This window comes from Cajanus cajan, chromosome 2 (assembly GCF_000230855.2).
Source record: "Cajanus cajan strain Asha chromosome 2, NIPB_CcT2T_4, whole genome shotgun sequence".
In the NCBI taxonomy this organism is placed as follows: Eukaryota; Viridiplantae; Streptophyta; class Magnoliopsida; order Fabales; family Fabaceae; genus Cajanus; species Cajanus cajan.
Window position 1 is genome coordinate 11,154,010 of NC_138518.1, and position 22,913 is coordinate 11,176,922.

General features: G+C 32.5%; 1 protein-coding gene across 1 annotated transcript; it reads left to right on the top strand.

Annotated features, from left to right (window-relative positions):
- Nucleotides 1–15,310: 15,310 nt before the first annotated feature.
- Nucleotides 15,311–20,521, top strand: LOC109814924 (GDSL esterase/lipase 7). The gene is made up of 5 exons (XM_020379457.3): nt 15,311–15,678; nt 16,511–16,632; nt 17,918–18,166; nt 19,791–20,043; nt 20,236–20,521. Exons 1-5 carry the CDS (start codon nt 15,429–15,431, stop codon nt 20,448–20,450), a joined length of 1,089 nt encoding a protein of 362 aa, XP_020235046.2. The 5' UTR covers nt 15,311–15,428; the 3' UTR covers nt 20,451–20,521.
- The last annotated feature ends 2,392 nt before the right edge of the window (nt 20,522–22,913 follow it).

Here is a 22,913-nt window from a genome sequence, read left to right on the forward strand (position 1 = left end):
ATATGAAAATCTTTTCATTTTGAATACACTTGTAGAATATTTCGAAGACTTTAAACGATTAGTGTTTGTGGCCTAAGAAGTACAACCATATGTCTAAAATAGTCTTCTAAAATGATAAATTCATACTTTTTACCTTCCAAATTGAGTGTCCTAATTGGATCAAACAAATCCACATGTAACAACTCTAGTGGTCTAGAAGTGAAAATAATTTCTTAGCTTTGAAAGATGTTTTAATCTATTTCCTCTTCTAACATATTTCATAGAGAAGATGAGTTTTCCAAGAGATCTCAGGTAGTCCTTTCACAAAACCCATTTTGGTTATTTTTTAAATATGTTTCATATTTACATATCTAAGCTTTTTGTACTAATAAATTCATTTTTCATCTTCTATAGACACTAGACAAATTATATTTTGTTTGCTTAAACTAATTAGATTAATTTCACTAAATAGCTTATACTTTAGACCTTCTGTGACATTCTTTACCCCACTTACATATCTTCAATTATTTAAAAATCATGTCTAAAAAATACCTCATTATTAACTAAAAATCTGGGCAAAAGGTATCACATTTGAAATCCAATATCTAAGAACTAAAACCAAAATAAACAATTACCACAAATCCAAAATACTTTATAGAAATATTTTTAAAATCAAATAAACTAAAATTCCTATTTCAAATAAAACATAAATAATCCCTACGATAAAAGCCCTAATGTCACATCCTATCAAAGATGTCCCAACAATTACACCCCTCCAACTTCAAAATCACTTACATACATAAATCCAAAACAAAAAAGTAAAGAAAAGAGAGTGAGAACATATCTCACTCTGACTACTAGAGTAGGAAAAAGCCAGTAGTCACACACATACATTATATAATCCATGTATCAATAATTAATAACAATAAAACTAATAAGCATTTATTCACATTCTAACACCCCACACATTATAACATCATAGTTTAAGGTACAAAACATGTTATGTTCATATAAGAACAAGACTCTCCTAACTACATGCATGTGGCTCCAGTAAACCACTTTATCATCACCCGAAAGCTAAGTAGTTTAGAAGTACATGTTGGTTCAAGCCATCACAACACTTTCACTAGAAGAAAATACATCAAGGCGCGTCAGGATAGCTATATTGGCCAAGTTTCACCCCATACATACTCAACGTGACAAGACTAGGGCTTCCAATCCTAGTTATCTCCAAGCGGGACCTTCCCTTGCAGTGTATTTCATATCGTACCCATCACACATAAAACACATTCATGCAAATGATGAATGTCATACATAAACTCTAATGCACAACCAATAAATCACATTCACATCACAACGTATTTCACATATTATTGCTAAGTCATACTGATGGAAGAGCATAGGGTCCAACCACTAGAGCCATGGCCATAAGATTATAAGAAGATTTGATTGCTTTAGAGCTTGGTGGGCCCATGGTACTCTTTATATGGGCTTTACAATGATCCACCTTATTTGTACTTAACTTTATAGTGTAGGATTTATATGTTTTGGTCTTGTATTTCTGAGTCACCTAGATTAGGTTTTTAGGCTATAGGCTTAGTGGGTCTCTTTTTAGGCTTTATGGGCCTTGGGTATTTTGATACTCAATATTGGACTCATTTTGTTTCTTTTATTATTTCTTATTATTTGTATTTGATGGGTCATTGTATTTAGACCATTTGCATAGGAATATATAGAGAACTTGATTAGGGAAATTACCTAAATTAAGATCACATTTAGATTTAATTTGAGTGACATTTGGAGCACATGTGCTAAGACAATGGTGGCTGCACATGGACCGGTCCAAATCAACTTCAAATGAAGTCTAAATGCAATGTTAATTCAAATTAGAATCAAGCACATGGGTAAGCATATGGAAATGGCCGAGAATTTGAAATTCAAATCCTATTTGAATTCAAATTCCGCACCAATACTTAGGCTTGTACTTGGCACCAATTTGGCTGATTGCCTTGCCTATAAATTGAGTTTCTCTTCCACTTTGTAAGCACTTTTGAATATATGATAAATCTGAACATTTTTCTTCAGCCAATTCTCTCCCAAAAGTCACCAAATACCTTGCTTAAGCTTAGAGAATTCGAGAGTTTCTAGGCTAAACCGTGAGCAATCATTTGCTCTTCTTGCTTAGGTGCTTCCTTCTCTATTTTAGGTTTGTCTTCAAGTGTCATAGCTGGAGTCTCACATTTAGAATTCAAATCTCTAGGAGGAGATCTTGGCCTTGGAGTAAGGAAAAGAAGGTTCTCCAATCACTTCACTTGCCTCACTCCATCACATACTTAGGCTTAATCACTAGTTTCACATGTCTCAAAGGTTTCACAATGTAAGCATTCAATGTCTTTCATATATTTTCAATTCTTATTATGAAGCACATGTTATTCATTCACCTCATAGTTCATAGGTAATTCACTCTCCCATTCAACTAATCATGTAATCCATTAATCATTGCTACTTAGATCAAAATTACAATTTTAACATACCAATAACATCGTTATATCATAATGGCATGTTCAGAAGGCTAAGGAGACATTATATATGCATATACATATTACATTCACAAACAAAAAATGGATTTAATCCCTCACACACATACCCACACCTCAAAGCGAGGTTCATACTCCCTCCCCCCTTACCTTGATTGACACTAAAGTCTTGTTTTGGGTTTTTGAGTTCCTCTCCTACAGCCTCTATCCTACTGATGCATTTAAATAATATGTTAACCTTATCTCTTGCATAACATGTTGATAAAACTCTAACCTAATTTCCTCCCAATTTGAATTTGAATTTATAAAGATAATATTAACTACTAATATCTTATATAATTACTCATAATATATTATCCCTTAAGTAATTAATTAGAAATTCTTTTAAAAGATAAATACATAATCATCAAAACAATTAAACCAAAAATATATCTTTGAAAATAATAGATAAATAAACTATTATCTTAAAATATCTCTCTAAATATATTATTACTATAATTAGTTATTAAATTTTTTTACATAAATATATAAGATAATATCTTTTCAAATTAAATAATTTCAAAATCTTTATTTTCCTTCAAATACATAAGATAATATCTATTCAAATACTATAATTTTGAAATCCTTATTTTTCTTATCTTAAAACCTTCTTACCTATAAAACCTCTAAAAATAACCAAAGACATAATATCTAATCAAAATATGTTAAAAAAATAAAATATATTTATATCTCTAATAATTAATATAACAATAATTTCACAAATCTTTCTTTAATTAATAAAAACATTCATAATTATTTAAAAAACATTTAACGTAATTACAAAACCTTATAATATATCTATCTATATAAGCTTATAAATAATCAAAATAAATATTAAAATCAACCCAAATAATTATAGCAAAATATAATAACTAATAATTAACAAATATACAATATATAAAATAAATATATTTCTCCCAACATCATTATAATTACAATAAAATATATAAATAATAAACAATTATAATAAAAAAACATTTTTCTGCAAATACTTATTATAATAAAATATCATAAAAAAATATATATTTATCTAATAAATATTATACAAAACAATTTTTATAAATGTTTATTATTTAACTAAATTACTCATAATTATTAAAAGTCTCTAGAATATTTTATAAAACCTTTTAATTATTCAAAATATCCTTTTAATAAGGGGTGTCGCACCTTCAATATATAAATCATTGTTTATAGTAGGTATAGAATCTTTACCTATTTTACCTATACCTCTAATTTTGTTTTTTCCACTTTCAAAGGAGACTGATCCTTCATGTGTTAATTTGTCATATGTTGTGAGCAGTCAATGTCCAAGTACTAATGTGAATCCTTCATTATTCTTATTAAGGACATCTACAATAAAGATTATTTGAGGTTTTGGTAGACCTAGATTTTCTTAGGTATTTTTTTGTTAGTACCTACCCTTGGTTTTACTCCTTTGTTTGCCTGGTGTTTTACCTTCTTTTCCATTGGATTTATGAAAGGAAGCCTTGGGTTTGGCTTGTGATGTCCTTGATCCAAGGTCAAAGCCAAAACCAATTTTGTTAAATGGAAGTCTTATATACTTTAAGAATATGTTTAACTTAGAAGATTTGTCAACAAACTTGGCTAAGTCCTTATTGAGTTGTAGGTTTTTAGCCTCCAATGTTGTAACCTCAAGGAGATTAAAGTTGATGATCTTGTCTTTGAGAGATTTGATCTCTCCTATTACATCTAACATGTCCTTCCTCAATTCAAGATTCTTTTTCAAGAATTTTCATTTTTCTTTTAGTTTATTATACTAGAAGGAGATCATGTGAGAGTTAGTCAAGAGAGTCTAATAGGACATCTCATCATCATTTGATTCATAAGAATAACAACTTGAGTAACGTTAGTAGCATCTAACTAAGTGTTTGCCACAAGGCATATGTTGGCCTTCTCATCGTCTAAATTGTTGATACTATTATTATCAAGATCTTCCCAAGAAACCATAAGGTTTTTCTTGGCTTTCTTTTTGGAGGACCACCTTTTTCTTTCAAACGAGAAATCAACCTTTATGTGACCAGGCTTCTTGTACTTGTAGCAAACAACCTTCTTACTGTTAGTCTGACTTGGCTTCCTAAATCTTTCCTTTCTTTTGTGGAAGTTTCTCAGTCTTCTTTTCTTCTTTATCATATTCTTGAACTTTTAAGACATAAGAGATATATCATATTGTTTATAGAGTTCTCAAAAATTTCATCTAAGCTACTAGACTTAGATTCTGCTTTTAGAGCCTTCTTATTCTCTCTCCTCTTGCTGGTCTCACCATCCTTCAAAGCAATAGTGTCATTTATTTTAGGGTGATCTCTACTATTCAAATGAACTTCATGAACTCGTAGAGCTCCAAGAAGTTCACCAAGATTGAGAACTTTAAGGTCGCTTACTTCTGAGATAGTTGTGGATTTGGGTTCCTAGATATTTGGAAGATTGTCAAAGATCTTGAGATTGTTTTGAGCTTTGGAGAATTCAATTCCCAAAGATTTTAACCCACTCAAAATTGTTTGGAATCTTCTAAACATTTCATCAATGGACTCGTTTTCCTTCATAGAGAATAACTCATAGGGTCTCTAAAGTGTAGTAACTCATTTGAGCCTTACATCTATAGTACCTTTATGAGTTACCCTAATGGCGTCCTACATTTACTTGGACATTTCCTAACTACATAGCTTGTTATACTCTATTATAGACAATGAGCAAGCAAGGATGTATCTTGCTTTGGTGTTGAGCTGCAATACATTATAGTCATCCTAAGTGTATTCACTCTCAAGCTTGGTAACAACAACATCACCTTGAGTGATGGTGTTCCAAAGGTGTTGGATGGATTTGATGAACATCTCCATTTAATCCTTCAAATATGATTTTCCAAGTGTATCCAACCACTAAGATTATATTTAGTTCTTGTCACAACCCGAAATTTCCGATCTCGCGACTAATGGTTTAAACATCCTTTTGAAAGTCTCATCAATTAAGGAATGCCCGGATAACAGACTAATCCTTAATTAATGGTTTTGAAAAAATGAGTTCATGGAGTCACCACCAATGTTTTACTCAAAACATTGGAAAAAGAAAAGGTTTTCTAAAAAGCCAACAATGGCCTTGATAACCAAAATTGGGTTCGGGGGTCGGTTACGTGTTGGGAAGGTATTAAGCACCCCTACAGCGCCCTCAATCGGTACCCTATGATGAAGTTAACATGATAAGAATTAATAAATTAAATATTGAATCCCCTTTTATTAATAACTATTTACATTCTTGAAATTTAAATTATACAATTGACTCTAAAATGTCTACATGATTGCTTTTATTATAAACAATATTTATCAAAGATAAGAAATAAAAGAGAAAGAAGAGATTAACTGAAATACCTTTTGAATGAGCTCTATTGAATCTTCAAATATGGAGATTTAGGTGCTTTGTGGAAACCTTTCACACTACAATAAGCCTCACAAAACTCAAGAAATACAATAAGAGAGAGAGAGAAATTTCGAGCTCTAAGGAAGTTTGGATGAAATTTTGGAGCCTTGAGAACTGTGCCGAAGCTGTCTATTTATAGGCATCAGAAAAGGGTCCAAAACGGCCCGTTCCAAAATCAGAACGACCCGTTATGGATTTGGCTGTTATGTATTAATTTCGTAACTGGAACGACCCGTTCTGAAACTGGAACGATCCGTTCCAGAGATAAGATTAACACACAATTTGGTAGATTGGAACGGGCATTCCAAACAAGAGATTTTAGGCCATTTTAATATCTCGGAATGGCCCATTCCAGTTTAGGAACGGCCCGTTCCGGTTAAGGTTTTTTAACCCTTTTTCAGGAGCTTGGAACAGCCCGTTCCAATTTTGGAATGGCCGTTCCAATTTTGGAACGGCCCATTCCAGCCTATTATTTTTAGGCCTTTTGCCTGGTTTGGAATGGCCTGTTCTAGTTTTGGAACGGCCCGTTCTAGACTAGGTTTTTAGGCCTTTTTTTGTGGCTTGGAACGGCCCGTTCTGATTTTCGAATAGCCCGTTCCGGGCCACTAAAACCAATGTATTTGGGCTTTAGGCCTTCTGATGTCATTGTTTGCATGCTTGGGAGCTCCAATTCTTTTTATAACAGAGGTCCATTTCCTTGTTTGTATGCCCCCGGATGAAATTAGGTGTTTACAGCTGCCCCTCTTTACTTGTCCTCTAGAATAGTAATGTGTTGCTTTTCCAAAGGAAAGTAAAGACGTAGACATTTTGTTCAGGTCTTCTCTTCGTCTCTTTGGTGTTGGCGCTTCTGCATTGTTTCCCTTAGATAGGTGTATTTGTTCGTATCCTCACCCTTTAGAGCAGTTGCGTATTCTATTGGGTAATAAGGCTAAAAAATTGCACACCTGATCTTCAGTCTTCGAGTAGAAGCTCCATTGTCTCTCTTGTGATAATGTGTTCCTTTATTTGTAGCTTGTTGAAGAGGGAGTATTTTCGTAGCTTAGCCTTTCCAGGCTAGACTGATATTTAGGGCTTCAGCCGGTCCACTCTAAGGACCGATAACCCTTTTTGTTTGTTGAAATAGTTTCATAGCTCAGCCTCTCCAAGCTGGACTGATATTTTAAGGCTTCAGCCGGCCCACTCTAAGGTCAAGTAACCCTATTTGTTGTTGAAGTAGTTTCGTAGCTCAGCCTCTCCAAGCTGGATTGACATTTTAAGGCTTCAACCGGCTTCCTCTAAGGTCAGGTAACCCTCTTTGTTGTTGAAGTAGTTTCGTAGCTCAGCCTCTCTAAGCTGGACTGATATTTTAAGGCTTTAGCCGACCTCTTCTAAGGTCAGGTAACCCTCTTTGTTTTTGAAGTAGTTTCGTAGCTCAGGCTCTCCAAGCTAGACTGATATTTTAAGGCTTCAGCCGGCCTCCTCTAAGGTCAGGTAACCCTCTTTGTTGTTGAAGTAGTTTCGTAGCTCAGCCTCTCCAAGCTGCACTGATATTTTAAGGCTTCAGCCGGCCTCCTCTAAGGTTAGGTAACCCTCTTTGTTGATGAAGTAGTTTCGTAGCTCAGCCTCTCCAAGTTGGACTGATATTTTAAGGCTTCAGCCGGCCTACTGCTAAGGTCAGGTAACCCTCTTTGATCTTGTACTAGTTTTGGGGATCTAGCAACCCTTTCCGTGCTTGTACTTGATGTCTTCTTGTTGGTGTAGTGGGATGAAAGACTGCCCCTAGGTGGATGGGCAAGAGATGTTTGATGTGTCCTTGTGTTGGTGGGCAGAAAAGTGGATGGCTGGCAGGTATTCCAATGTTGCCCCTACCACTTGAGTATTGTGATGCCTCTCCAAGTGCCTTCATTATGGGATGGTTGGTAAGAGTTTGGTGTTGTTATTGTCAAAGTGAGTATTGTGATGCCTCTCCAGGCGTCTGCTTTTGGTAAGGTTTTTTTTTAATTTCATTTTTTAGCTTTGGCTTTTTCATGTTTGAAGCTTGCCTTTTTCTGCTATTTTTCTAAATGCTTCGGCTTTTTCAACATTTACGAAGCTTGCCTTTTTTTATTTTATCTTGTGTTGTCATCATTGGTGGAGGGATCCCATCCCATGATGATGCTATTTGTTGAATCTTTATTAATGAGTATTATTTTGGAAGCCACTTCTGGCTTTGGTGAGGAAACCATTCCTAGTTTGGCATTCTCTTGGATCATCTTTCATTTGGTGAAGGAGTAAGGCGTGGTGGCCTCTTCATGCTTATAGACTTGCTTGTTTGGTCGATTCCATTCTATTCCACTGTTGACATGTCTTTGCTTAGTGGGAACATAGAATTACTTGGGGTTTCCGTTTGACACCTCTTTGGCTCGTGCTCGGCTATTTTGCTTTTACGAGTGCTTTGTCCTGATGACTCCCTCTGACCCACAGCAAGTAGAATGCATGGATGCATGGATGCAATGAAAATGCGAGACAAGAATGATTCTTTTATTTATTCCATTTTTTTTGTGTAATGCCCTTCCATATGCCCCTACCTCATATGCATGCGATGCAGTTTATGCTCATGTGTTTAGTCCTATACATGCAATTCAATTTTGTTTTTTATTTTAATGTCGGGAAATTAACCTTTGCACGTTAAGGTTAATGTTGACGATTCCTTTTTATCCATGCCATTTGTGATTATTGTCGGGATATGTTCTTTTGAACTCAAGGTTTCAGTGGCTCCTTGATTATCTAGTCGATGTATAATTAAGCATCTCCAAACTCCTTTCGGGGACATCTCTGTCTTCTCTTTGTGAGTGTTCACTGTGCATTTTCCGTGTATCTTTTTGGTACCATTTTAATGCCATAAAGGTCAAGAGAAAAGAAGGAAGGAATGTTATTATTATTATTTTGTTTTTTCAAACGGGTTGTTAGAAGGGATTTTTCAAAAAGGGTTTTTTATAAGAAGGGCTGGCCAAGGTAGGCTTTGGTGTTTAGGGTTATTAAACAAAACGTATTTGCTGCAAGGAAGCTATCATTGTGTTTTAGCCTTTTTGGAAAGTGGAGTGATGACTTGGGGTTGTGTTTTATTTAGATGATCTCCTGAGCCGCCTTTCGGTTTTTAACTCAGGTCCCTGCTTTGACGTCCTAACTTTTGCCTAGGTTACTTGAGATGTGTTCCCTAGCGGACATTTTCGTTTGATCCTTACTTTTGCCTAGGTTACCCTTTTTGATTGTGGGTTGCCTAGCAGATCTTGCCCTAACTTTTGCGCAGCCCCCTTGGTGGGTTTCCTGCCGGGCTTTCATTTTTGCAGCGTTTGTGTGGGACGCTCTATTTTTATTAAACCCTAGTCATGTTTGAATTCCTGATTGTTCCTTTGTTATCCTTTCCATGCTATTATTGAGTAACATCTTTGTCGCAAATACATTTTGTTTGCTAAGGGTTGATGGATGAGGCCTAGAGTGAATATTTAAAGGGAGAAGAGAAACAAAAGAGTGTTATGGCATTTAAAACAGTACTTTCAATTTACATATGCCCCTTTAGCAAAGCTCGAAGGCTCGGACATGCCCCGAGTTCGTGATTCATACACAGAGAGATAGACGGAGGTTGCCCCCTAGAGAGTCATGGATGATTTGATAATTTCAAAAAATCTGTTCCACTTGCTTAAACGTTGGTGTTTTGAATTTGGAGTGAAACCTTTATGAATTCTTGCTTTCAAAGGGGATACTTGAGCCACCTTTCAATTCCAACTCAGATAGACATTTCTTATTTTTATATGTCCCTAACTTTTGCATAGGACTTATCCTATCGAGATTTTGATTCTTTTTTTCTTCATCCTAATTTTTGCCTAGGACGCCCTTTACGATTTTTCATCCTAGCGGGTTTTTGTCATGCAATGCCTTTATTCTTCAATTGAGTTTTGTTGTAATTCCCTAGAAGCAAGGATTCATTCATTCTTGATCATTCCTCCTATCCCAACAGTTGTCATTTCTGCATGGGGAACTCTCGGTGTTTGAATCGTCAATTTGGGCGTGTTATGCCCCCCAGTCTTCTTGCACAATTATTGGTTTTTAAGTGCTTCCAATTTGATGTATCGAGTTTGCACTTGATTACCAGTGATCTTATTATTTGATTACCACACACAAGTTAGGTTTCCCTTTTTATTCTTATTTATTATTTACAAGGAATGCATGTTATCTATATGAGGTGCAAAATAGGATGCAAAGATGATTGAGAAATTCAACAAATATCATTCTCATTGATTTGTTTGTTTAGAGAACATTCTTTGTACAAATCTTTCGGTGCACTTTGACGATGTTGTAACAGGCTGCAGAAGCTAATGCTTGAATGATGTCCCTATAGACATGCTTGCTCATTCGTTGATTTGCAATTAGTTCTTGTTTCTTCTCAGATTCTCTTCTTTCTATTCCCATCAGAAGTAACCGTCAATAGGATCTTTGGGTTCACCACTATTTTGGTGATTGCTAAAATTTTCATCTTTATTGATGAGGTTGATGAGTCAGAGAAGAAAGATGCAGTTTGGAGTGATTTGATAACGAATTGGAGGTGTAAGGGAGCTTATCATCAAATTTTTTTTAAACTCCCTAGGTTCATGATTTCTCGTCCATCAGTGGAGTTTTCTTTAGCTTTCCAAACTATGTTCTTTTGAAGCAAATTCTTTTTTTTTTTTTTTTGCTTCAATTTCCTTTTTTGCGTGCCTCCTTTTCGAAATTTCAAATAATCTCATATTTGGGTTGAGGAATGAAATCTTTCTAAATTGGAAGAAGTCTGAGAAGATGTAGACTTTGCCTTCTATTGAAAGGATGACGAGAGTCCAAAGTCTAGTAGGCTTCCTTAGTATAAGGGCACACGATTCTTGTACTTTAGAATGTTCTCCTTTCTCAAAAATCTTTACATACTATGTGCCTTCCATTTTCTAATAAATGTATATGTTAAACTAAAAGATGCATGATATTTGTTTTCTGCCTAAATTTTATCATTTTTTTTACTAAAGGGGAATGAATGCATGATTTTTGCTATATATTTATTTGTTTTTTTTTTGTTTTGTATTTTTTTGAAATAAAATATCCTATATGATGCTTTGAGATTTGGGTATATAAAAGGGAGTTAAAATTTTTTACCATATTTTTTTATTAATATCTATTTGTTTGTAATTCTTATCCATTTGAACTTAAATAAACAAACAAATGCAACACACATATGCTCAAATAAATGAACACCCGCGAACAGTCACGTTTAAATCTTTGGTCTGTGGTCCATACAAGAAAAGTGCATTGTATAGGACAATTCTAATCTCACTGGTCTTAAGGCCCCCAAAGTGCCCCCATTATAGGGACCCAGTATCTCTGTTGCCGTCACCTGGCAAACTCTAAGGTCTGTCGCAGTATTTCGGGCTAGAGTAATCACCTTGAGTGTGATTTCTGACAAGGCTCGCAGGCTCCAAGGCCAAACTTGGGCCGGTCGTACGTCAACCACTCCCTATGTTTATTACCCTCATGCCCCCAGGTGTAGGGGGAACTGTTGTGTGCAAAGGATTGTGTACAATTTTATTCAAACATGTGCAGAATTTAAACAAACAAAAAGATATGAAAGCCAAACAAATAAAAGAAATAAAGTAAAGGCGAAAAAATATTTAAACTATTATTCGTATTTTACTAACTTCATCATTTATTAGGCCTGACCTTCTTAAAACGTCCCAAGTGGAGTCGCCATCTCTCACAACCCAAAAATTTTCGATCTCGCGACTACTGGTTTAGACATCCTTTTGGAACTCTCATCAATTAAGGAATGCCCGGATACTAAACTAATCCTTAATTAATGGTTTTGAAAAAATGAGTTCATGGAGTCGCCACAAATGTTTTACTCTAAACATTGGAAAAAGAAAAGGTTTTCTAAAAAGCCAACAATGGCATTCATAACCAAAATTGGGTTCAGGGGCCGGTTACGTGTAGGGAAGGTATTAAGCACCCCTACAGCGCCCTCAATCGGTACCCTATGATGAACTTAACATGATAAGAATTAATAAATTAAATATTGAATCCCCTTTTATTAATAAATATTTACATTCTTGAAATTTAAATTATACAATTGACCCTAAAATGTCTTCATGATTGCTTTTATTATAAACAATATTTATCAAAGATAAGAAATAAAAGAGAGAGAAGAGATTAACTGAAATACCTCTTGAATGAGCTCTGTTGAATCTTCAAATATGGAGATTTAGGTGCTTTGTGGCAACCTTTCACACTACAATAAGCCTCACAAAACTCAAGAAATACAATAAAAGAGAGAGAGAGAGAGAGAGAGAGAGAAATTTTGAGCTCTAAAGAGTTTTGGACGAAATTTTGGAGCCTTAAGAACTGTGCCCAAGCTGTCTATTTATAGGCATCAGAAAAGGGTCTAGAACGGCCCGTTCTAGAATCGGAACGACCCGTTCTGGATCTGGCCGTTATGTGTTAATTTCATAACTAGAACGGCCCGTTCTAGAGATAAGATTAACACACAATTTGGTAGACTGGAACGGGCGTTCCAAACAAGAGATTTTAGGCCATTTTAATATCTTGGAACGGCCCGTTCCAGTTTAGGAACGGCCCGTTCCGGTTAAGGTTTTTTAACCCTTTTTTAGGAGCTTGGAACGGCCCGTTCCAATTTTGGAACAACCCTTTCTGGCTTAGGAACGGCCTGTTCCAGCCTATTATTTTTAGGCTTTTGCCTGGTTTGGAACGACCCGTTCTGGTTTTGGAACGGCTCGTTCCATACTAGGTTTTTAGGCCTTTTTTTTGCTTGGAACGGCTTGTTTTGATTTTGGAACAGCCCGTTTCGAGCCACTAAAACCAATGTATTTGGGCTTTAGGCCTTCTGATGTCTTGTCCTGTTGTTTGCATGCTTGGGAGCTCCAATTCTTTTCATAACAGATGTCCATTTCCTTGTTTGTATGTCCTAGACGAAATTGGGTGTCTATAGTTCTCAATCCAACCAGATTGAGTTCCATTATCTTTAAATAAAGATACAAGTATTATTTTAATAGATCACTTCTAATTCAATCCTAAGTATTCTTTGACTTGCCTCTTCAAGAAACTATCTAAGTATTCTTTTAACAATAAGTCTTATTAGGCTTAACCACCAAGTATTTTTTTCAACCATGCTTCTTTAGGTTCAACCAAGTATTATTTTACAAATAAGTTTCTCTAAGCTCAACCTTATAACAATGGTTATAAAGGTTACAAAGATGTTGAGTTCGTCTCAATTAGACATTATACAACCAGTATAGATCAATAAGCTTTTACAAGAAAGAATAAGTATGATTTACAAGGAGTGGTTATTTGTATATCTTTTTGCACAAGTCATTTTTGTATATTGTGCATCTCTTGTATTCTTTGTTAAACTTTTAATCTTCTTATATAGTAGCTTAGAGAATATGATCGTTACAACACTTTAAGTTCAACTCATAAGTTTGTTTCGTTTGTCTTCATCATTTTTGCTTGTGATGACAAGTAACTGTTTGACTCATTTAATGTGAGTATTAAATGTATTCACTAAATGGTACCTTTTATCTGACCAAGGAGGTTACTTATCAACTTTCCATGCCAAATAGATCTTGCAAAAGCAATGTCAACCCTGTTCAGTCATAGTAGTGACTTTATCTACTTTTCTTTATGATTTTAGGGATCTTCATCCTTGGTTTTAACAAAAAAGCATAATGTTGTTCTCTTTAAAAGTTTTATGAATTTCAAGATGATTTTCTAGTTTGATCTGTTAAGGAATGAAACATTCAAAACAAACTTTGTCGTTAGTCTCAATAAATAACGAACATTTAATGAACATGAGACAAATTATATGTTTCATCTTATTCACATCATCTTATAGATGATATATATCTTACACTTCGTTTGATGAGTATTTTCAAAGATATTTTTGCAAATATTTTTTTCATATAAAAATATTTCATTTGTTATATTAAAACTATGAAGCTTGAGGAATCCAAGATTGTCTTTTGACTTAATACACACAAATCCAAAATTTTCATGTTAAACTTGAGTAAAGATGTAAAAGTTATGTGCAATAGCTTTAGTGAGACACAAACCTTTAAGTCATAATGCATTAAGCACACGATAAAACAATCATCAATGCGTGTAGACATGCATATACATATGTAGATACACAACATATTTTCATAAAAGGTGTCAATAATTTTAGGATCTTTGGCTCTTCATAGAATTTTGATGTATTTTCACAAGTTTTGATCCATTGGGCCAACGATTGCATTGCCACATGTCAACTCATCTAGACCATGGCATGCAATGTTCTTTAACCATAACATTTCTTGTCCCCTTGATTAAATGACTACATATTGATTAAAATTTAAAGGTTTAAAATTATACACATAATCTAAATTAATAACACATTTGAACAAAGTTATAGATCCAGGAAAATCCAAAATTTTCATGTTAAGCATGAGTAAAGATGCAAAAATAACGTGCAATACCTTTGCGATGATGCAACCCTTTGGGTCATAATAACATAATGAAACACGATATGTAAAATAATCATTAATGCATGTAGACATACATATACGTGTGTAGATAGACAAAATTAGTTTCATAAAAGGTGTTGATATTTTTAAGATCTTTGGCTCCTAATGGGATTTTGATGTATTTTCACAAGTTTTGATCCATGGGACTGACATTGCATTGTCACATGTCAACTCATCTAGACCATGGCATGCAATGTTCTTTAACCATAGCATTTTTTGCCCCCTTGATTAAATGACTAAATATTGATAAGAATTTAAAAGTTTAAAATTATACATAATCTAAGTTAATAACACATTTGAACATAGGTTATAGATCCAGACAAATCCAAAATTTTCACGTTAAACGTGAGTAAAGATGCTAACATAACGTCCAATACCTTTACGATGATGCAACCCTTTAAGTCATAACACAACGAAACACGCAATAAAATAATCATTAATGCGTGTAAACATACATATCCGTATGTAGATAGACAAATATTTTCATAAAAGGTGTTGATATTTTTAAGATCTTTGACTGGAATTTTGTTGTATTTTCACAAGTTTTGATCCTTTAGATCGACATTACGTTGCCACATGTCAACTCATCTAGACCATGGCATGCAATGTTCTTTAACCATAGCATTTCTTGTTCCCTTGATTTGATCCAGATTTTGTGCTCATGAGAACAACCCTATTCGATTATAGCTTAAGGATGTACATATGATATGTCACAAAGCCCGCACTATGAGCCGTGTGCACCTTTTGTGGCAACCACACACATATATTCAAGTGCTTGGTCCTCTCCATTGGAGATCTCACCCAAAAACAAAATAAGAGAGAAGCTAAGACACACTCTATACCTTCCCTCAACTTTCCTTCTACTAATTGCTAGGTGTGTAATAGTTGTGGGAAAATGTGGAAAACGAGAATGGCACAAGTGATGATTTTTATCTCTATGGTTTTCCTTCACCTTGTTGTGTCACCCATTTCTGCCTCAGCCCTTGCACCCGCAATGTATGTGTTTGGAGACTCCTTGATGGATAATGGGAATAACAATTATCTACCCACTATTGCCAAAGCCAATTTCTTGCCTTATGGTAATGATTTCCCCCAAGGTGCCACCGGAAGGTTCACCAATGGAAAACATGTTGCTGATTTTGTAGGTATACCTTTTAATTTTTTTTTCTCTCTCACACAGACACACCCACGCACACACGCACGCGCACGTACACACGCACACACATATTTATTACTACTTGGTACTTGGTAGTTGAACATGTAAACGACACACACATATTTATTACTACTTGGTACTTGGTAGTTGAACATGTAAACGACTCATTGTTAATTTTCTTTTTCAAAATTGGCAATCATTGTGGATTAATTACCGAGATAAAAGTAAGAACACAATTGCCTATATGGAATACAATCATAAATTCATAATTGAATAACAGTGTAAATATTATCTTACCCTTTGTCTAAAGTTTCAAAATATGGTATCCAATCACACAATTGTAACGTACGTTTTGAGTATGTTATATTGAGACTATCTTAACTTCTGCGTGAAGTTATAAAATATGGTACAAAACTACAATTGTAACAACAATTTCAAGGTGTTTCTAGTCATTTACATTGTGACTATCTTATCTTTGGTCTAAAATTTTTAAAATTGGTACGCAATCACAATTGTAACGACAACATCAAGATTTTGAGTGACTATGTTATCTTTTGCCTAAAGTTCTGGGGGAAAAAAAAATAACACTTGTAGTAACAACATTGAGATTTTTTGAGTATGTTATATTGTGTTGCAATTTCGGGTGCATCAACTTTATTTGTATATGGAAATTTTCACAATACCAAAGATCCTCACGAAATTGCAGTTATGACCATAATTTAAAATCTTAATTTTGTCTTTATCCAATTTCTTTTTGACATTTTGTGATGATCTCTTTATAAATAAATTAAAACAAGTTATATTATTCTTTCAATGAACAGCTGATTATCTTGGATTGCCATATCCTCCCCCTTACTTGAGTTTGAAAGGTCAAAAGTCGTTAACTGGAGTAAGTTACGCATCTGGTTCATGTGGAATTCTACCAGAGTCTGGAGCCATGCTTGTAAGTATATATATTATGCACATATATGGTTTTGAATATGATTTTATTTCTGTATTCTTTTTATATATAGGTCTTTCTTCCTTGCTCTATGTTTATATGGTTTGGAAGATTTTAATATTTTACATGCCTTGTAATGCTTTTTTTTTTTTGGCTGAATATGTGTCTTGTAATGTTAATCCTACTAGTATTTACCCTTTTTTTCTACCTTAAAGAAGGAGAGGGTCTAATGATATTTAATTAAGTGTATGCCCTTAATTTTTTTAGGGTAACGTTATGCATTCTTTTTGGGTAGAAAATAATTTTCAAGAAACTCTCGAAAGATAGAAAGCTTTTTGATGAAAAAGGAAAAGGGAATTCTCTAAAAAAGTTAATTAGAGAGACTTCTGTACTAAGAGTCTAGCTCGGTTACTTCAGAAAGACATGTAAGTTATTGTAAATCTCTTGTATTGAGTTGAATTATGATGAATAAAAAATATTATAGAGACTTCTTTTTCATTATTTTGAAAACACGTTAGCTTTTTTTCCTCTTCCAATTTCTTCCTAGTGTACAAAACATCTAAATTGAACAATGAACACAATATAGGGATCTTTACAATAGTAACTTAGGTTTACAACCATTATGGTTATGTTTGTTTACATGTAGTCATGTTGTTATAACAGTTAACTAATCTTCCAATAGACACTTACAAGTTTGGCAAATTATTTTTCTCCATTTTGTTAATGTGAATTACAAGCAAACTCCTGTTGAATAAAAAATAAGAGAGTTTTGTTGTGTCTCAGTCTTCTTTTCTCTGTTAGTTATTTAATGATTCATGAATATGTATTTAATAAGTAAAAATTACTAGTATTATTTTTCTAAGTTTATTACAACGATTAAACTCCGACGAGAGGAAACATGGTGAGTATCAAAATTTTGACTTAATGCTTAATTTCATATGTATGATGTGTTACGCAATTTCGATTCTTCAAACAAAGAGATTTTAGATAAAAATACATTATTATGTACTTTCAAACTTTGGCAAATATACTTTATCTAACGATTTATTGATATGGTTAGTTTTAGATATGAATTCAATAGTCTTTTAATACATTTTTTCTATTTATCAAAATAAATTAAAGAATATAAAATCAGATTCATTCAATAAAAAGTGAAACTTAAACAATTTTATAATTGCTAATAAATTTAGGTTAAAGTAAAGAGCATATAAAAATTCTAAAAACAGTGTATTGCTTGCATTTTTCTATAATTGATTTACTTAACAAAACTACTATTTTTTTTTTTCAGGGAAAATGTCTAGATTTGAAGGAACAGGTTAACTTATTTCAGACGACAATTAAGACAGATTTGGCCACAGAGATCAAAAACCCAAATCAATTATCAGATCATTTATCAAAATCTATATACATATTCTCTATTGGGAGCAATGATTACATAAACAACTACCTTGACACAGAGAATAGTAATTCAAGCAAGCGTTACCAGCCTAAGTCCTTTGCTGAACTCCTCATTGAAAATCTCTCCCGACATCTTGAGGTACACCCACTATCAGAAAAGTGTCATTTTCTTGCAAATTTTTCTGCAAAAAAATATTTGCAAATTTTCTTACAAAAAAATATTCGCAGAAATTTTTTGTGAATTTTCCTGCAAAATAATATTTGCATAAATTTTTTGCGAATTTATTTGCGAAAAATAATTTACAGATATTTCTTACAAATTTTGCTATAATTTTAATAATCATAGAAATTTTTTTCCATGGTAAAAATTTGTAGAAAATATTGTAAGAATTTTATTTTGTTTCTTGTAGATTTTCTTGCAAAAAATAAATTTGCAAGTAATGTTTACTAAATAGTAGAAAAAATTTGCAGGTAACTTTTCCTGCGGATTTTCCTGCAAATTTTAATCCTCAGGAAAAAAAAATATATTTAAAATTTATAAGTTTAATATTTTAAAAAAACTTCAAGTCCCACATCGATTGAAAATAAAGCAATTAAAGAGTATATAAGTTGGGGCAACACTTACCTTACAAGTTGATTTATATGGTTGAGTGTTACGCTTATAATCTACAATCTTAGAATTTGAAAGATTATGTATCACATGTTAGAGGCATGGAAACAAATGCTTCGGATGATTTCATTGTGAGCATTTGAAATTTGAAAAATTATTGATAGAATTTATAGTAATTTCTTTAATTTTTTTCGTAAAAAATATTCCTGCAAAATTTCTTGCGAAAAAATTCGCAGGAAACTTTCCTGCAAATTTTCTTGCAAATTTTTTTTGTAGGAAAATTTCCTGCAAATTTTTTTTTTGAAAGAAAGTTTCCTACGAATTTTTTTTGCAATAAATTTCGCAAGAAAATTTTCTGCGAATTTTAAAATTCGCAAAAAAGTATTATCCACGAAGGTTTTATGATAAAATTTCGCAGAAAAATTTGCAGGAACAATATTTCCTGCGAATTTTTATGAAAAATTCACAGAAAAAGTCGCATGTAATAAAAGAAATTCTAGTAGTGACCAATCATCTCCTAAATTAATTTTAGGCTACATTACTAATTTTGGTCCATTTTTATTTAATTAATTTCATTTCATCTCTTTATTATTAAGAAAATTTAATTTAATCTCTCAATTTTTTAAAGTCACACAATGTTGTCCTTTCTATTCTATTTAAACTAAAGACTTGTTTATGTAAACTTCTCTGAAAATATTTTTAAAATCAAAAAATAAGAAAGAAATAAGTTTTTTCGTAAACTAAAATTAGATTATGTATAAATTAATTTGTAGAAGCTTTTTGTTATTAGTTTCTCCAAATATTATATTAGTTTTAATTTATGCAGAGATTTTTTCCCCTATTTTTTTCTTTTAAAGATATTTCAAAAGAAGTTTATCCAAAAAAAGTTCTAATGATATTAACTTCTTCTATACGTAGCACAATATTAAAAAAAACATTTGTCATCAGATGTAGGAGAAGTTAACACAGTTAGTCTACATTGAATGAAAATGATAATATTGTATTAGGAGACTGAATCAAACCTTTTAATATAATAAAGAGACTAAACTGAATTAATTTAATAAAATTTGTGATGAAAAATAGTAATTTAACCTTCATTTTATTGGGAACACTTGCAAGGAGAATCAATTGATGAAATTGTTAAATGTGACAGAGTGTGTATAAGTTGGGAGCCAGGAAGATAATAATGTTTGAAATTGGACCTGTGGGGTGCATCCCATCAGTCTCAAGGGCACGGGTGCACAAAGGTAATTGCATGGAGGAAGTAAACCAAATGGTGACATTATTCAATGAGAGGCTTCCTCCATTGCTGAAGAATTTGACATCAAGACTTCCAGGCTCTAACTTTGTTCTTGGTCGGGACAATTCCCTAGGCTATGATGTAATCAACAATCCATCCAAATATGGTAAAGATCCCAAACACTGTAAATCGAGGAAACACTCACTTTACTTTATTTAAGGACTAAAATGATAATATAACAGCATCTTTTAAATTTAGAGACTAAAATGAGTGTTTATATGTGAATTTAAATTTGTTTTCTCTTAAAAAAAATGTTTTCATTCTCTCTAAATCATGTTCATATGTATATGTTGTGTAGGTCTAAAGGAGGCAAGACATCCATGTTGTTCCACTTGGGCAAATGAGACTTCAGGATGTATTCCATTGTCAAAACCATGTTCAGACCCAACCAAGTATGTCTTTTGGGATGCTTTTCATATTACAGAAGCTGTATATTCAATCATGGCATCTGGGTGTCTCAAAAATAGTTCTATATGCACACCTACTAGCATTCAAGAGCTTGTCAAAATGTAATCTTGTGTTCAGAAATTTTAACAGAATATGTTTGTTATGAATTTAATATATTTTTTAAAATATTTTGTTTAGCATAGCAACTGGGTGTCTCAAAAATAGATATGTATGCACACCCGGCCCTTTAGCATTCAAGACTCAAGAGCTTGTCAATATGTAATATTTGTGTTCAGAAATTTTAAGTCAATAATATGTTTGATATGAATTTAATATATATATATATATATATATATATATATATATATATATATATTTATAAATATTTTGTTTAGCATAGCATCCGGTGTCTCAAAAATATAGATATATATATGCACATCCGTGAATTTTTTACTGAAATATTTTTTTTTTTAAAATTTACTAAAACAACACCTGTACCACTTTATTTACTCAAATAACATCTTTTATTGTTCATACTCAGAATTCGGTTCCCGGAGAACCGAATTCTGAACTTCAAATTTTTTATTTTTTATTTTTTGCTCAGAATTCGGTTCCGGGAGAACCGAATTCTGAGTAGTGTTTAATATTTTTTTTCTTTTCTGTTTGCAGTTCGGGTTGTGGGTTAATGTTGCAACTGGAATGGCTCATTCTCCAAGCAGAACGGGCCGTTCTGCTTGCACGCATAGTCTGTTATTTTTGAAACTGGAATGTCCAAGCAGAACAACCCGTTTTGATGCATTCGTCATGTATTTATTTTTGCATCTGGAACGGCCCGTTCTGAAAGGAGAACGGACTTCAGAACAGGCCGTTCCGGATCCAGTTTTACACATGCACAGATCCAAAAACGCAAAAAAAAAAAAAAATTAACAGCTAAGAATTCGGTTCCCCAGGAAGCGAATTCTGAACGTGAACAGTGAAAAGTGCTATTTTGGTAAATAAAGTGGTACATGTGCTTAATTTTTTGGTAATTTTTTTTTTAAAATTTTATTTTAGTAAAAAATTCCACATCCGTTAGCATTCAACAGCTTGTCAACATGTAATATTGTGTTCAGAAATTTTAAGAGAATAATATATTTTTTATGAATTTAATTTTTTTTGTGTGAAATTTATTTATTTTTAAATACTAGTAATTTGGGAAAATATTTTGATTACCTCTTTCAATTAAAATTTTCCAATAGTCATCTCATCAAATTTTAATTTATCTTCTAAAAATTTTCATTTCAAGTAGTAAATATTTTTCTCATTTTTTTTTCTTGAAATACCAAGTTTCACCCCTTGTACACTTTATCCCCAATTTAAAACTCCTATATGTTGTAAGTGTTTTTTTGCACTAGTGTTAGTGGTGAATATTATGTCACTTTAGAATGTGTTATTATATGACAACTTTTCATTGTGTATTTTACACTAACAAGTCAATAAACTTAATTTTAAATAAATGAACAAATCTTTTTTTACTATAAGAAAATTATCATATAATAACAGACATCCTATAGTGACATAATAATATATGTCATTAAAAATTACTTTTACCCACACAATGAATACAATATATGTTGATATATTATTAAAACGTGTAGATATAGACTATAGTAATACATAAAATATATTATTAAATTATATTTAAAATCAACACTAAAATTGTGTTTAGTTATATGTTAAATATATATATGTAGTACCTATAGTAATACTTTTTGTATGTCACTTTATATAACATTTATTATAGATCGAGTGCGAGTCTTTTTCTAATTTACAAGATAAAAAAATAATTTACTTTATTATTATTAAAATTCAAAATTTAAAAGATGTCGTAACTGGGATCATGACGGGATGACGCAAACATTGTTTTTCAATGGAGTTGCCACCAATATTTTATTTTAAGAGAAAAACATTGGAAAACCCTTTAAAAATAATCTTTTAAAATCAAAGTTGGGTTTGGAAGTCAATTACGTGTAGGGAAGGTATTAGCACCTTACGACGCCTGTAAAAACAGTACCTTTAATTAGTTGCGCAAAATTATATAAATTCATAAATATTTATTTTACCCTAAAAATATATGATTTACATTGATATTAAAGGTAGAAACGCTACTCAATTAACATCATAAATTGCTGCATACGAGAAGGTAATTTATATGTGAAATAAACCTCTTTTATTCTTCTCTTTTTTTAAAATAAAAAAAAAAAGGAAAAATTGTATAAGAATTTAAGTTAGCAAATAACTAATCATTAAACCCTCAAAACCAAATAACGTCAAAGTAAAAATGTTATTCAATTGACGTTGTTATTTGTTGTATATTAAGCACTTTCTAAACAATGATCTTGAAGACAACAAATCACATTCACTCTGTACATACAATTATTTTCAAGAAATAAAATAAAATAAATAAATAAAAGTCATGAAAAGAATATGATACCAAATGGGAGGCTTGAACTTGTTATCGTGTTGAATCTTCAAAGATGAGAATTTATTGGGTACTTTTTGTCTACCTTTCACACTACACAAATGTCTCGCAACTCTCAAGAAATACAA

What these genes read in the sequence shown, in the direction of transcription:
- LOC109814924 (XM_020379457.3), top strand. Translation starts at nt 15,429, where the DNA reads ATGTGGAAAACGAGAATGGCACAAGTGATGATTTTTATCTCTATGGTT. An exon ending in CAGAGTCTGGAGCCATGCTT is followed by an intron (nt 16,633 to 17,917) that starts GTAAGTATATAT and finishes TTTTTTTTTCAG; the next exon opens with GGAAAATGTCTAGATTTGAA. An exon ending in CAACAATCCATCCAAATATG is followed by an intron (nt 20,044 to 20,235) that starts GTAAAGATCCCA and finishes TATGTTGTGTAG; the next exon opens with GTCTAAAGGAGGCAAGACAT.